The 14,173-nt window shown below is 57.7% G+C and overlaps 2 protein-coding genes across 2 annotated transcripts; one reads left to right on the top strand and one right to left on the bottom strand.

The window, feature by feature from the left end:
- Nucleotides 1–7,989: 7,989 nt before the first annotated feature.
- Nucleotides 7,990–10,256, top strand: LOC136363565 (gap junction gamma-1 protein-like). Its single transcript, XM_066322907.1, has 2 exons — nucleotides 7,990–9,160; nucleotides 9,265–10,256. Exons 1-2 carry the CDS (start codon nucleotides 7,990–7,992, stop codon nucleotides 9,270–9,272), a joined length of 1,179 nt encoding a protein of 392 aa, XP_066179004.1. The 3' UTR covers nucleotides 9,273–10,256.
- Nucleotides 10,257–10,817: 561 nt separating this feature from the next.
- On the bottom strand, nucleotides 10,818–13,244 carry INHA (inhibin subunit alpha). Its single transcript, XM_066322913.1, has 2 exons — nucleotides 12,943–13,244; nucleotides 10,818–12,079 (listed from the first exon to the last, which is right to left on the bottom strand). Exons 1-2 carry the CDS (start codon nucleotides 13,199–13,201, stop codon nucleotides 11,346–11,348), a joined length of 993 nt encoding a protein of 330 aa, XP_066179010.1. The 5' UTR covers nucleotides 13,202–13,244; the 3' UTR covers nucleotides 10,818–11,345.
- Between the last annotated feature and the right edge of the window lie 929 nt (nucleotides 13,245–14,173).

Consider the following 14,173-nt stretch of genomic DNA (forward strand, 5'->3'; position numbering starts at 1 on the left):
CCTTTACTGATGGTAACTTTTCCCAGAACAGCATCTTTGTTTTTCCATGAATGTTCAGGCGACTGCTTCAGGGCAAGTTTTCTGACTCTTCAATCCTTAGTGACAAAACTGTATTTTATGTCAACGTAGTCTTGATTTTTATAAAGACGTACATTTGACATTCAGTGACCTGATGCCTGTTTTCTTTAGATATTGAATATGGCAGCTATTCACAGTAGTCTCCAAGACATTTAAACTTTCCACATGCCCAAAGTTGGTATCTGTGGCTTCAGTTTCTGTCATCAAGAGAACAGCAGGGACTTGGCCCCACTGCATCCTGCTGCTTCCCTAAAAAGATGCAATAAAGTTTCCCTTCCTGTTTCAACCCAGGAAACCGTCTTTATACCCTTAGGAGAGCAAGAAGTTCAGTTTCCATCCTGGGTCTGAAGGCCACTCTTTCTTGGCGTCACTGTACTATTGGAGGTTCTTCTGTCACTTCCAGAGGCATTGCGTTGCTGAAAGCCCACAGTGGCCAATATTTTTGTCTAGCCTTCTATAGACTTGATTGCCAAGGTCTGTATTGTCTGGAGGCAGATGTCACAATTCATCCCACTTTCTCAGATCTTAAGTGGGAGTGAGCTCAGTCCCCAGCTTTGTCTGGGGGAAGGACTCTGAGAGAGCTGAGCCAGTAAACACCAGTAGGGTTTTATGTCTTCATCTTGCCATTTAAGGAGCTTGTGTAAGTTCTGTCTTCACCTTCTATAGTTGTGTTTTTCACAAAGGGCAAGAGTCAAATTTGGAGTCACTGGACCAGGCCATTGATGTCTCTCTTGCTCAAGCTGATTTCCCTGAGAAAACTCATCCCTGGAACTTGCTTTTCTGATCCTAGCGAAGCTGCATCTTTGCTACTTCAATATCTGAGTATGTGTTGAGGGGCCTGACAAAGTGTGGACTGTCAGAACCAAAGGTTTTGGTTATATGCCTGTCCGCAGCTCTTGTCAAACTCTTCCTGCTTTTAATTTCAGAGGTGACTACTCATTTGCTTCTCTTCTTTGCCATGTCTGTGGTGGTCTGTGCTCCCAGCTCAGCACCAGCCTCTTGGTCCTGTTAACAGCTGCCTGCTTTTCTGCATTCCTTTGGCTGCTGCACTGATGGGAAAGCTCACAAGCAGTGCTGCAACCTGTCTGCTGCCTCTTCATGGAACACTTGCTTTGTTTTTGCTTAGCATTTTCTCTTTGTTATTACAGATTAACCCTTTTTTGGTTACTCCATGATCACAAATGCTTTGCTGTAGGGCCTCTTGCACCTGGTGCAGTGATTACATTAACTGGTTTCTTTGCATCAGCTGGGTGTGTGCAAGGGCTCCCCAGACATGCTCTACCATCCAGCACTGCAGACATCCCACTGATGGCTGTGTGGGAACTGGGGCTGTATATGACAGCTGGGGTTTGTAGAAAGGTGGAATATATATTGAACCAGCTGCACATATCTTCTGCCTGTCTCAGTTTTGATTATGCAGTCCCCCAGCTTGCTCTTAAACAATCTGGATTTTGCCTCTTCTCCTTTTCTGGGTGCACTTGGCTCCAGCACTCAGCTGCTAGCACAGAGCAAGGCTGGTCTGAACCTCTGTTTCCCTGCCTGCGTTTGCCTGTAGCAGTCTCTTCTCAAGATGTATGTAGCTGGAAGGATTCCCAGGCTGGGGTGGCCATAGTGCTCTAGAGACAGGCTGCAGGCAGCCATGGGCTCAGGTGGGCCATTGCTATGAGCCTGAAGCTACCACCACTTTTCCACGGGCACATACCAGCCCTGCTTTACTCTGCTGTTACCAATGAAAATTATGCCTTCAGTCATGGGTTTGGCTATTTCAGTGCTTTCTGCTGCATCTTTCTGCCTTCTAAAGCAGTACTGCCTTGAGCATACATAGCTTGTGGGTTAACTCTCAGCCCCCTTGCACTATGTCAAACTAGTGAAGCCTGGTGACTGGGTGACTGAAGTGACTGGTCATTTACTTCTAGCAGAATATCCCTGCTGGCCTCATCTCCAGGGGACATGAGATGTAGCAGCAAAGGGCACATGTTCCTCATGGGTCGGTCATGGACCTGTCTGGTCAGCTTCACCTCTCCAAGGTGCCAGTGATCCTTACCCAGCATACAGAGCAGTGTCTGGGGCCTGTATAAAACCCTTCCCTATGGGCTGCCCTCCAGTTTGGCAGGCAGGGGAAGAGCAGGCTGGTCTCAAGTGCCAGGCGTGGTGCTGGCAGAAGTCAGAACCCAGGAACTGTGAAGGACACCACAGCATGAGAGAGGTGAGCAAAGGCTGTGCTGTGTAACCCCCACTGTCCCCACTATGCTGGATAATCAAGTGGGGGGATAAAAGCAGAGGAAACTTTATTTCAAAGCCATCTCAGCCTTCGCTCAGCCTGTGTTGGAGGGCATGTTCATTGCCCTTTGTGCTCTTGCGATGGAGTGTGCCTCTGCCTGTTATCAGAAGAAGAGTATTAAGCTAGTTACGGAGCTGTCCTGTATCAGGACAAACAGTCCCTAATAGAGTTATCTGCTCCCTGTCCTAGTGCCAGACAAGTTGTTTAATCTGGGAAGAGCATGTTCACTGGCAGGTATGCATGCTGCCTACCTGCAGTGCTGCCCACCTCCAGTGCTGTCTGCTCAGCCCTGCTTGGAGAGGGTGGAGCTGGCTTCCTCCCCCTGCTGCCAAGCACCAGCCAGGTATTGTCAATGTCACCCCGCAGCAAACACACTCAGGGCACCTAACCCCACCATCTGCCTTACTGCCACTGTCCCCAGAAGCAGAGGCAGTCACAGCAGGGCCCAGCCCATACTGCTGTATTGATCAGAGCAGAAACTGAGGCTGCAATCAAGAACCAAACTGGGCCCTGCACCCTCCCTGCACCCTGTGTCTGGTAGCCAAGGCAGGGTCTGGCACTGGCGTCTCAGAGGGTGTCTCTCTTGCAGCACTCTGCCTGAACAGGGAGAAAGGAGTGCTTGCGCAAGTCCCTCCTGAACTGCAGCACTTGTCCAAGAAGTGGATGTTCTTCTTATCCCTCTGCTTACACGCCCCCTCAACCACTATCTCCTCTTTTACCAGCTCCCCTTGCCCTTGCTGGGCTGTGCAGCTGCCCTTCCACGGCTCTGCCCCACAGACTCAGTGGTTTGGGGCTGATCCTGGTTTTTGTGGTTGGTGACAATGCCCCTGTTTCCTCTACAAAGCTGATCTTTGAGCCAGACCCCACAACACTGCTGGGCTGTACATCCTTCCTGCCCACTATGCTCTGTCAGCCTCAGCTGATGGGGAAAGAGTGGGTGGGCAACACCCTTTGCCCACCGTCTTCCTTTCCCGGATAATGTGGGTTTTCCCTCTGCCCCAGGCTGAAAGAATGATGCCTCTGCATCATTTGTGTTTTGCAAGCTTAAGAAAAGCGTAGAGTGCGGGAACATCCAGGGCAACATCATAGGGAAGCTGAAGGGCTCTGACGCCTATGGCCGGATGTTGACAAGCACAGTTACGCCTATCCATGGGGTGTGTGACACCAGCCCCAGGCCTGGCCTTCCAGGGCAATCCCTGCCCTGCAGCCCAGGCGTGGGCTGAGGTGTGCTGTGCAAAAATGCTGCAACAGTGGTGCCTGACCCCAGCCCAACAAGCACCTTCATTCTGGGCACAAGGACTTCAGTTTGCAGCGTCTCAAGAGGTCACACTCACCCGCTCAATGTGAGGCTGGTGAAATAGGGGCTTGTTCTTAATGTGCCAAGCACCAGAGTCAAAGGGTCATATAGGTCCCTTACCCCTGGCAAACTGCTCAGCTGCCTGGGGTTGAAGCCAGGCTGGAGGCAAGCTCTCCAGGCTGGAAACACTTGAAAACAAGTGGTTACTGTGGGGAAAGCCACAAGTCACTTTAACTGCCAGGCAAGAGCAGGAGGTTGAACGTGTGCTGCTTGACCTTCCCAGCATGCTGGAATGCTGTCCTCATGCTGGCAGCCCACTGCCTTGTTCCCACCTCTCCACTCTAGGTGCAACCTCCCAGCAGCTCTGGGTTTAATTTCTGGAGCTGAAAGGTTCCCTACATTCTTCCAAAAGCTTGAGTTTCCGTGCTCGGCTTGCTGTCTCCTTGCATCCACCTCTTCCTGTTTCTCCTGGCCTGGGATGGAGATTGTGACCCGAGTGTCTGGGCAGGGTCTGGAACACAGTTTTCCCTTACAGAAATGTTAATGCCACAGTTGCATGCATGAGAATGGGATTCAGTGGAAACTATTTCTTCATGTCCTGGTGAAATTCCTCTCCATTTGCTGCAGATCTCCCTCCACAGAGCTTAATGTGTCACCTGGGACTGACTCATCCATGACCTGGGGAGAAATAAGAAGTGAGCAAAAGCCCAAAGCAGGGCCCTTTTTCCCAGCCTGTTGTTCACACACCTGCATCTCTGTCAGGGTACAGAATGCCGCTCTGGGGGGATTCCAGCTGCCCTCTCATGTAACAGCACCAAGCCTGTGTCCAGGCTCTGCGGGTGCTGGTACAATGCCATGGTGGCATCACTGATTTAGGGAAGCAGTAGGGCTGCTGCAGAATAACCAAAACCCCACACTGGATGGGATGGCCACAGTCCCCATAGCTCTCCTTGCCCAAGCCTCATGGCCTCAGCCCCTCACCCCAGCTAGCCCCAGTGCTGCACCGGCGTGCCAGTTCTTAGAAACCCTTCTGCAGAAGGAGCACGTGCTTCAGTAAGGAGAAGCAGTGCTTCATGAGGTTACGCAGACACCAACATGACTATTTGGGTTGTGCAAGACTGTTTGACATCCCTCCTCACCCCCACACAACGGGATCCAGGATGTCAAGGGTGTGGATGGCCCAGTGTGGAGATTCAGCCCCAGTAAAATTCCCACAGAGCCAATTTTAGCAGTGCAGTGACCAGGGTCCTTGGGTGAAAGGACAGGGCACGGCTCCAGGGTGGTGACTCAAAGCCGCTGCTGCCATCGTGCTGGCCTTGGCCGTGCAGTAGGTGACTCTAAAGGCACATCTCGAGGTGCTGCATGCTCAGCCTGATCCTGCTGTAGGATCAGGCCTGGGACACGTGAAGCAGCAGGGGCATCAAAAGGCTTGAGGCACATTACCAACCACACAGGCACGTCTTTTTCTGCGTTCCCACCATGTGTGGGGCCACCTCTGCTCTGTGCTACCAGATCTCTCCTTTCTTCCATCCTCGCTCTCCACTAGCGGGAAGAACGCTGTAAGGAACAGGAGGTTATTGTGCAGGAGACTCTCAGGCCGGAGCTCCCTCCGCTAACCCTGCGGCCGGACTCACCCCTGAACGCCCCTCGGGCTGAGCCGCAGCCGCGGTTCGGAGCGGGCTCCAGCGGGCAGGGCTCAGCGGCCTCCCGGGAGCCAAAGGCAGCCGCGGGGCGGAGAGACAGGGCCGGTCAGGGGGACCGCGTGCAGCTGCTGGGGCGGGAGCCGCCTCTGGGAGAGTTTTGGCCGGTGGCGGCCCCTGCCCGAAGCCCTGCGCGGCCCTCCCAAGCCGCGGGCGGAGGGCACCGAGGGCGGCACCGCCCGACGGGCGCGGGGCGGGCCGGGGCCGGGGCTCGGCGCCGCGTGGCGCGGCCGCTGCTGGGCGCGGAGCGGGGTCTCGGAGCGGGACACGCGGGGCGGAGATGCGGAGCGGGGCGGTCGGTACGCACCGGCGGGCGGGAGCGGGGCGGGGCGGCCCCGGGCCCCTTTGTTCGGCGGGAGGCGGCGGCGCGCCGCCCCACCGCTTTGTCCGCCCTGCCGGCGGGAGCCGCTCGGTCCGGTGTGCCGTGAGTGGGGCCGGGGTGCTGCGGGAGGAAGCGGGGCGGTGGGGCAGCGGGAGGCAGGTGGGCAGAGGACGGTACCCCGGGCGGCGGGAGCCCCAGGCGTGGGCTGCCGCCGCGGGCGGGTGGGATCGAGGGACTGGGGGTCTCGGACGGGCGGGGGCAGCTGGTCTGGAGGCCTTTGGGGCGCTGGAGTCGGTAGGATCGGGGACGCTGGGAAGGCTGGGGTGGAGGGGTGAGTCCCCAGGGTGGCAGGGGCCACTGGGACAGAGGTCCCCGGATGGGCAGGGATGGGATGCCTGCTGCTGTACCCCTGAGCGGGAGAAACTGGGGGTCTCAGACAGGACACACAGGGTAGAGGGGACTGGGATCCCCACGCGGGTGGACTGGGGTCGGTAGCACTGAGGGGGAGGTGTAGGGCCCAGCCAAGGTATATGGTGCTAGTCCTGACTCCCAGCGTGGCTAGGAGGCCCTGGATGGCCGTGCTGCTTTGAAAACTGACCTCTGGCCACCTGCCCCGGATAGGGGACAATCTGCAGGTAGCTCTGCGCTGCCCTGGCCATGCCCACTGCTGCTGCCATCCCATGTTGCCAGCCATTCCCATGCCACACTTCCATGGCCATCACAGCAATGCCACCCTATGTTTTTGCTTTCCTTGGGCTTGGTACCTATCATGGTTTGACGTAGCTTGGGGATTTTTTCGTGGAACTGTCCTCCTACCTGGTTTTTTCACCTTATTCTTCACCCTGGTGCCAGGGTGGTGTGCTTCTATAGACTAGGGGAAAGGCAGACACAAAGCATCCACCTTCCAGGGAAATGGTGGGGAAGAGGGCTCACACCTGGGAGACAGGACAGCAGTGCAGCCTTGCAGGGCATATGACCACAGGAGATGGTGACCCTGCTAGGCTGAATTTGGATCTCTGGTGTCAGCCTGTGCTGCCTCCTGCAGCAAGAGCATGTCCCCAGCATGGATTCTTGTGCTGGAGGGACTCTTCTGCTTAGGTGAGGTAAGTCAGGAGGCTGTCTGAGCTTAGTGTAAAAGATCCTGTCATTCTGGACAATAGTGGAATCAGTGCAGCATCAATTATCATCTGCAGGGACATGCCCTGGCCAGAGGTGATGGGATGGGGCTGACAGGGGCCTCTGGGGGCTTTGTGCAGACACATACCCTCTGCTTGCCCTGGGCCATCCCTGCCACCTGCTGCCCTGGCTTGCATCATCTCATGCACAAGCTGCTGAAACCAGGGGTGGCAGGGGGTGGTGTGTGTGTCTTGTGTCTTCTTTGGCCAGGAGATGTGACATGGTCCTTGTAATTTCCTCCCCAGTCTCTGGTGTCAGCTGTTTTGCCAGGGCTTTGTGCAATTCCTTGGCTGCCCCACACTGCCCCTTGGCTATCATTGTCCTGCCTCCTGTTTCATCCCCTCACCAGCCCTTGCTGTGGAGCTGTGGAGTGCTTGTGAGCACTGGCCACTGCAGGCTTTAGCGGCTGGGGTCCTGCAGGAGAGAGGGCACAGCACTGAGGTTTGGTGGGAGAGTGATGCTGCATCTCTACTGGCCCTCAGAGGAGAGATCTGTGAAGAGGAGCTGGCTGGGGACCTGCCCCCCTCAGTCAGAGCTCAGGGCTGGCAGCTGCAGTGGGCCAGTGGAGCTGCCTTGTATTACCTTCCTCCAGTGGCTTGTGGACTCCCATGCGAGGGTGTGAGTGCTTTCACAGGATGTAACCCTGGTTAGGGGCCTGTCCAGTGCCAAGTGATAAATGGGTGCTGTGGCACCAGGGGAGAATGAAGTGGTTCTGCTCCTTCCTGTCACCTCACAGTCCCCAGATGGTGCTGACCTGCACTGGTATGTTTGCTCTGGTTGTGACTGTGCTCACTCTTCCCCTAGATGTGTCCCTGCAGGCAACCAGGATGTCCCAGCCTTCCCCCATCGCCTCCACCCACCTGGCTCGCAGCAGGGCGGGAGCAGGATGTAGATGGGGAGCACAGAGAGGCAGTGCTGAGCAGGGGATAAAATTTTGGGGTGGCAGCTTCCTGAGGAGGGCTGTGTTTATGGATCTGTGGGTAAGGGAAGGGACACTGGTGCTGGAAGAGGGAGTGGGACAGAGCTGGGCTAGCAGCTGGCGGACCTCAGTGTCCTGGTGAGGTGCATGGGGATTTGCTCAGTGCCTCTTTGCCTGTCCCTTTCTTACAGGATTTGAGTCAACTGCCTGGTCAGGATGAGCTGGAGTTTCCTGACACGGCTCCTGGAGGAGATCAACAACCACTCAACCTTTGTGGGCAAGATCTGGCTGACTGTCCTCATTGTCTTCCGTATCGTGCTGACTGCTGTGGGCGGAGAGTCCATCTACTACGACGAGCAGAGCAAGTTTGTCTGCAACACGCAGCAGCCGGGCTGTGAGAACGTCTGCTACGACGCCTTTGCCCCCCTGTCCCACGTCCGCTTCTGGATCTTCCAGATCATCATGGTGGCGACGCCGTCGGTGCTCTACCTGGGCTTTGCCATGCACCGCATCGCTCGCATGCCAGAGTCCTCACGGCGCCGGACACCGCCAGCCCGGCGGGCACGCATGCCGGTGGTGCGCCGGGGAGCTGGGCGAGACTACGAGGAGGCAGAAGATGACAACGAAGAAGACCCCATGATCTTTGAGGAGATCGAGGTGGAGAAGGAGAAGAGCCCAGAGGGCGGAGAGAAGCATGATGGCCGGCGGCGTATCAAGCAGGATGGGCTGATGCGTGCCTATGTCCTGCACTTGCTGTGCCGCTCAGTGCTGGAGATGGTTTTCCTCTTCGGGCAGTACCTGCTGTACCGCTTCGAGGTGAGCCCCTCCTACGTCTGCAGCCGCAGCCCCTGCCCGCACACTGTCGACTGCTTTGTCTCCCGCCCCACTGAGAAGACCATCTTCCTCCTCATCATGTATGCCGTCAGTGGGCTCTGCCTCTTCCTCAACCTCTGTGAGCTCTTGCACCTTGGTGTGGGGCGCATCCGTGATGCCCTGAGCCAGGCTGATGGCCCCCCACTCCCAACTGGTGACAGCCCTGCACCGCAATACCCCAAAAAAGCCCCCAGCGCCCCCCCCACCTATCACTCGCTGAAGAAGGAGCTGCCACAAGCCCCACTAACCAACAGCAAGCTGGACTACCGAGAGAACCTGGCCCAGGGGCGCTTCGCCCTGGCTGGAGCTCCCCCGGTGCATGAGCTGGACCGGCTGCGTGAGCACCTGCGTCTGGCCCAGGAGCACCTGGAGGTGGCCTTCCACCTCCAGCCCCCACTGCGGCCCCCCAGTCCTGCCCGCAGCAGCAGTCCCGAGGCCAATGGCATCGCCGCTGAGCAGAACCGCCTCAACCTCGCCCATGAGAAGGGGACCGCTGCCTGTGACAGGACCACAGGTGAGTGGGAAGGGGGATGGGTCCAGCTGGCCCTCTGGGGTGGAGGCATGGGGGGCTGCCCTTCCCCCTGAGGTGGGTGCTAACCTGCTTTTTGCTCCCCACAGGGCTGTGAGTGCCGCCAGGGATAACAGCAGTGTCTGCTGGAGTGGCTGCCACCGCCACCGTGGAATAGGTGTCCTGCCAGGAGCACAGGGCAAAGGATGCCACACACCTGCTCAGCGGGGCAGTCTGGGTAGCCCTGTCCCAGTGGACAGCAGAGGGGTCGGGGGCCATGGGGTTCGTTCCTACTTAATTTTCAAAAAGGGAATATCTTATTTTTGTACGTTTTTATAAACTCATCAACATGTGCACCCTGGCATTTTTATACTCCATCCCAATCTCCACTCTGGGCCTGTGCTCCCCCCCCAATCTCTTGTTTCACCCCCTTTTCCTCCTTCCACACCCATTTCCCCCAGTATGTTGTCCTCACACCTCCCTGTGCCCCCTATGCCCTCTGCCACCCGTGGCAGCACCGGCTGGTGCTGTGTATGTGCTGGTGATTTTGGCACTGCCCCCCGAGGTGTGGGGGACTTAGGGGAGCAGGCTGGGGATCTGGCTGGCTGGGCCAAGCTGTGGGACAGAGTGCTGGGCTGGCATTACTCTTGGAGGGGGTGGGAGGGGGTCCTGGTGGCACTGTGCTGCCAGAAATTGAGTGTGGCCTGAGGGGCGATGCTGCACAGCATCCTGGCATAGGGCTGTGAGCTGTGGGGCGGGCCTGCTTGGAAATGTCTGTGCAGAGGTCAAGGGCTGTCCTTCCCGCTGCCTCCGCCCTGTCCTGGCAGGCCACCCTTGGACCAAAACTTGTCTCCTCCCACTCTGGCTGCAGGGCTGGGACCCCCCTGCACAGAGCCAGACCCTGACCTCACAGTGTGGGGACGTGGTGCCCCGAGCTGGGCTCGGCCAGAAGCCAGTGGAGCATTCCTCATCATCTCAGCCTGGGTCACATGGGGACTTTTGTAGCGTTGTTTTTTACTCGGAAATGATTGTCACTCTGTTTTTCTTTTTTTTTTTTTTTTAATATCTATATTAGTAAAGGCTGAAGACATTTTGTACTGAACTGCTGCATCCGCTCATTCGGGAGGAAGGGGTGGGAAGGGAATCCTGTGTGTCTGGGCTGGCGCTGCCGTGCGTGCCTTGGGACCTCCCTGCTGTCCAGGGTGACTCAGTTGTTCCTGCTGTGTGGAGGCGGCTGTAGCCAGCGCAGCCTTCATCATCCTGCTGGAGAGGGATTGCACTGACCACATTCCTGTTTGGCCCTGTCACTGCCAACGGGCCAGGTGAGGGGCTTTCCTCTGCCTCCCGATCCTCCCACCATCCCCATGTCTCCCCAGCTCTATGCTGCCCCCGTTCCTGCACAACCTGTTGTCTGGAGCAGAGGGATGTTGCTCTGCTCTGCACTCCCCTGCCTGGGACAGGATCAAACCCAGCCACAGCATGCCCATTTTGGCCAGCATACTCCAGTCCCCTCTCTGGTACCCCAAATCAGAGCTGGATACGTCTAACAGTATTTGCCCATCCTCTCATTTCTCCATCTAGATGTCCCCAGGGAGGTCACATCCCATTGCACAACCGCATGCCTCTGATGGAATTTCCAGGCTGCTTTAGTAAAGGGAACAGGTTTATTTCACTCATCCCATTAAACTTTCCAACAAGCTGTGCTGCTGGGAGAGGGCTCACTTGTGGTGCCACATGTGCTGCCAGCCCTGCCACCCGGCATGGGCTCACCCAGGCACATCCTGATTCTGTTGCAGTAGCCTGGCCCTGCCTAGAGCACAGGGGAAGCTGTTGAACTCTGCAGCAGGAGCAAGACACCAATCTTTGAGGGGCCGCAGAGTTACAGGATGGAAGCAGGTGGGGAGAGATGAGGGCTAATCTGGTTGCAGACAGCAGCCTGGCTTTGGCAGGGCTGTGATGCCTTTGCCATAGGCTGTGCTTATGCCTGCCCCACCATGCCCTGATTTGCTCTGAGCTGGGACTGGCCCTAGGGCAAGTCTGGCAGTGTGATGTTACTGGGCCAGCCCAAAAGTCTGGCTTGTGCAGAGAGGGGTGGTACAGCCAAACTGCCCCATCCCAGTGGCCAGGGTTCCACTGGGAAAGCAACTCCTCCTAGGTGGGATCGGGATCCAGGGCTGGGCTGCAGGATGCCCTAGACACAGGTGCAGTCCTGGGCCAGAATGTTGGGCACCGTCTCGTACTTGAAGGAGTACCCGCCATCGGAGGTGGTGCGGACGCGCAGGGAGCGCATGGTGCCGGGCAGGGCAGCACAGCAGAGCTGCACACCCAGCCGGTGGCTCAGCCCGTGGCCTGCAGCGCAGCTCCCATGGCAGTAGTGGAAAACAAAGCTGCTGGGATGCACGATCCATTTGTCCCAGCCCAGCTCCTCAAAGGAGATGTTGAGGGAAGCCCGGCGACAGTTGGTGTGGGCAGCTAGCTCCTCAGATGGACGCTGCAGCAGGCTCAGGGCGGCTGGGGACCAGGGCATGGCAGAGCGACGAACCCTCTCACTGCCCTTGGCCCGCGTGGTGGCCACCAGGAAGGGCATCTTGTCCCTCTCAGCCAGGCAGGGGCAGCCAGGGCAGCGCACCAGGAGCACGAAGAGCGGCTGTGAGAGCTGGGGCAGCAGCACCGGGGCCAAGTGAAACACTGTCCAGTGCTCGGGTGTCCGCTCTGCCATGGCTGTCACTGGCACCCGGCCCTGAGGTGACAGGGTCAGCACGTCAGGGGTTGAGTGGTTGGGGGCAGCCGAGGGGCCAGTGTAAAACCAGAGCTGGGCAGAAGTCACCACACGGCTCAGGATGTGTGCCGAGGGCTGGAAGAGGTAGGTGAAAATCCCTTCTTCCTCCAGCAGCTTGTCTGGCTGTGTGGGCTCACAGGGCACATCTGTGGGGGGGAAAAAATGATCAGGATGTGCGCCCAAACCTGGGGAGAATCCCCAGTGCCAGATGGGGGACGTTGCAGAGGTTCCTGGAGTGCTGGCAGGGCACCTGGCTGCTGGCATAGGCTGTGGCAGGGTGCAGGAGAGCTGATGTCTAGTGCTGTGCAACAGCTTCTATGCTGTGCCCTACAACTGATCCCTGCTATGTCCTAGGCTGGTCCATTACTGTCACCTCTGTCTCCCAGGACCCTACCCCATAGCTGGTTATCTTGCCCCTTTCCCCCAGAGTCCCTGTCCCCCCATCATTCAGCCCCGTAGCTGGTCATCCTCTCTCCTTCTCCTACCCTCTGCATCCTGACCATCTCCCCCGTATCCTGGCCCATCTCCCAGTCCTGTCCCATAGTTGGTCATCCTGCCCCCTTTCCCCCAGCATGCATATCCCATCCCCCAGCATTCTGCCCCATCTCCTGCTGTCGTGCTTTATAGCTGGTCATCCTGCCCCATCCTTCAGCATCCTGCTCTGTCCCTTAGTATCCCAACCCACTTTTCAGTACCCTGACCCATTCCCTTGCATCCCACCCTATTCCACCCTGCTCCTCCCCATGTCTCCCCATCCTGTCTGGCCAGCTGTTTCCCAACCTCCCAGCACCCTCTTGTGCTGCCTGTCCCTCTGCTGTCTGTCCTGAGGTGCCATACCTTTCTATCTCCTGGCTCTCCACCAAATCTCACTCATGCCATGTCCCAGCCTGGCTTACCTTGTCCCACAGACCACCATATCAACCTCTCCATCCTTCAGCATCTGCATTGCTCCAAACCCCCACCCTGCTTCATCCTTCTGCCCCTCTCCATTTCATCGAGATGTTCTCACCTGTGGCAGGGAACAAGATCACCTGGGAGGTGTCCTCCTGCTGCTCTGGCTCCACTTCGGCGTTTTCAAGGACGTCTCTCCGGTGTACCCTCCTTGCTTCCATCTGAGGCTCCTCCTGGAGAAGGGGGGGACTCAGATGTTCCAGCACCCGAGCCCGCACCTTGGCCAGGATGAGCTGCCGGTCGGCACCCGCCGCGGTGCAGCTGGCCAGGGCGGCGGTGGGCAGCATGGCAGGCAGCAGGTGCAGGAGCAGCAGCATGACCGTGGGGCACACAGCAGGGTGGCGGCTCGGGGGGCTCTGCCGCGGGCTTCTGCCTGCCTGCCCAGCCCGTCTGCCCACTGCACTCCCCTCGGGGCAGGGTGGCATTGAGATCTATCTGACACTGACGCAAACGTCTGCTCGCCCTGAATATTATCTCTGAGCTGTGAAAGCGCTGAGACGTCTGGAATGCAAGGACTGCAAGGACAGTGTGGTCTGGGGGGGGGGGGGGGGGGGGCTGGTTTATGGACAAGGGGCTGTGTGTGGGGGATGCTGCCGGGAGCAGGGGGTGCGTGGGGCTGGGGAGGCAGGGCTGTGAGCAGGGTGGTGCCAGGAACCTAAGCTGGCAGGGATGGAGGGAGTACCTTGGGTGAGCGCTGCAGTTTCTGATGCTGGGTGCCCCCAAGGCAGAGGAATTAAAGGTCTAGGGCTTCTGGAGAGCTAGTGGGAAGTGACAGCAGTTGTGCACAGCAGGGAAATCTGGGCAAGGACCTGGTGGGGATCAAAGCCCTGGGAGGCTCTGGCACGGCAGAAACATTTTGCAGGTGGCAGTCCCCAGGGCAGCCAAAATGTGGGAATGGGGCCTTGGAAAGGGAAAGTTGAGGGGCGGAGTGGCTGTGGCATCTCCATGACAGTCTGGTGATTGGCAAGGTCCTGGGGACATCAAACAGGAGGGATGGCAAAAGGTACCTGCTTTAACTGGGACTGGAGAAGGCTTGCCCAGCTTCAGGGGGAGAAGAGCAGATGAGACAGAGCCAGGCCAGCTGGAGACCCTGCAGCAGGTCCAGGGGAAAGATCCTAGGGTGCTGTTTGGCCTGACTAGCCATGGGCTGGATCACAGGAGAGGCATAGGCTGTAAGGAGACCCAGTGTCCTTCCTCTCATCACTGCTCGAGGGGACAGTACCAGGTGTTCCCTATGAATTAACCCCACCTGCCGGCTGGTGGGCAATGCGTGCAACCTCTGTGTCTCC

Source organism: Sylvia atricapilla, chromosome 7 (genome assembly GCF_009819655.1).
Source record: "Sylvia atricapilla isolate bSylAtr1 chromosome 7, bSylAtr1.pri, whole genome shotgun sequence".
Lineage (NCBI taxonomy): Eukaryota > Metazoa > Chordata > Aves > Passeriformes > Sylviidae > Sylvia > Sylvia atricapilla.

Bases quoted from the DNA above. Each gene is read 5' to 3' on its own strand.
- LOC136363565 (XM_066322907.1), top strand. From the start codon at position 7,990: ATGAGCTGGAGTTTCCTGACACGGCTCCTGGAGGAGATCAACAACCAC.
- INHA (XM_066322913.1), bottom strand. From the start codon at position 13,201: ATGCTGCTGCTCCTGCACCTGCTGCCTGCCATGCTGCCCACCGCCGCC. The intron at 12,080-12,942 runs GTGAGAACATCT...TCCCCCCCACAG, and splicing joins GATCTTGTTCCCTGCCACAG to ATGTGCCCTGTGAGCCCACA.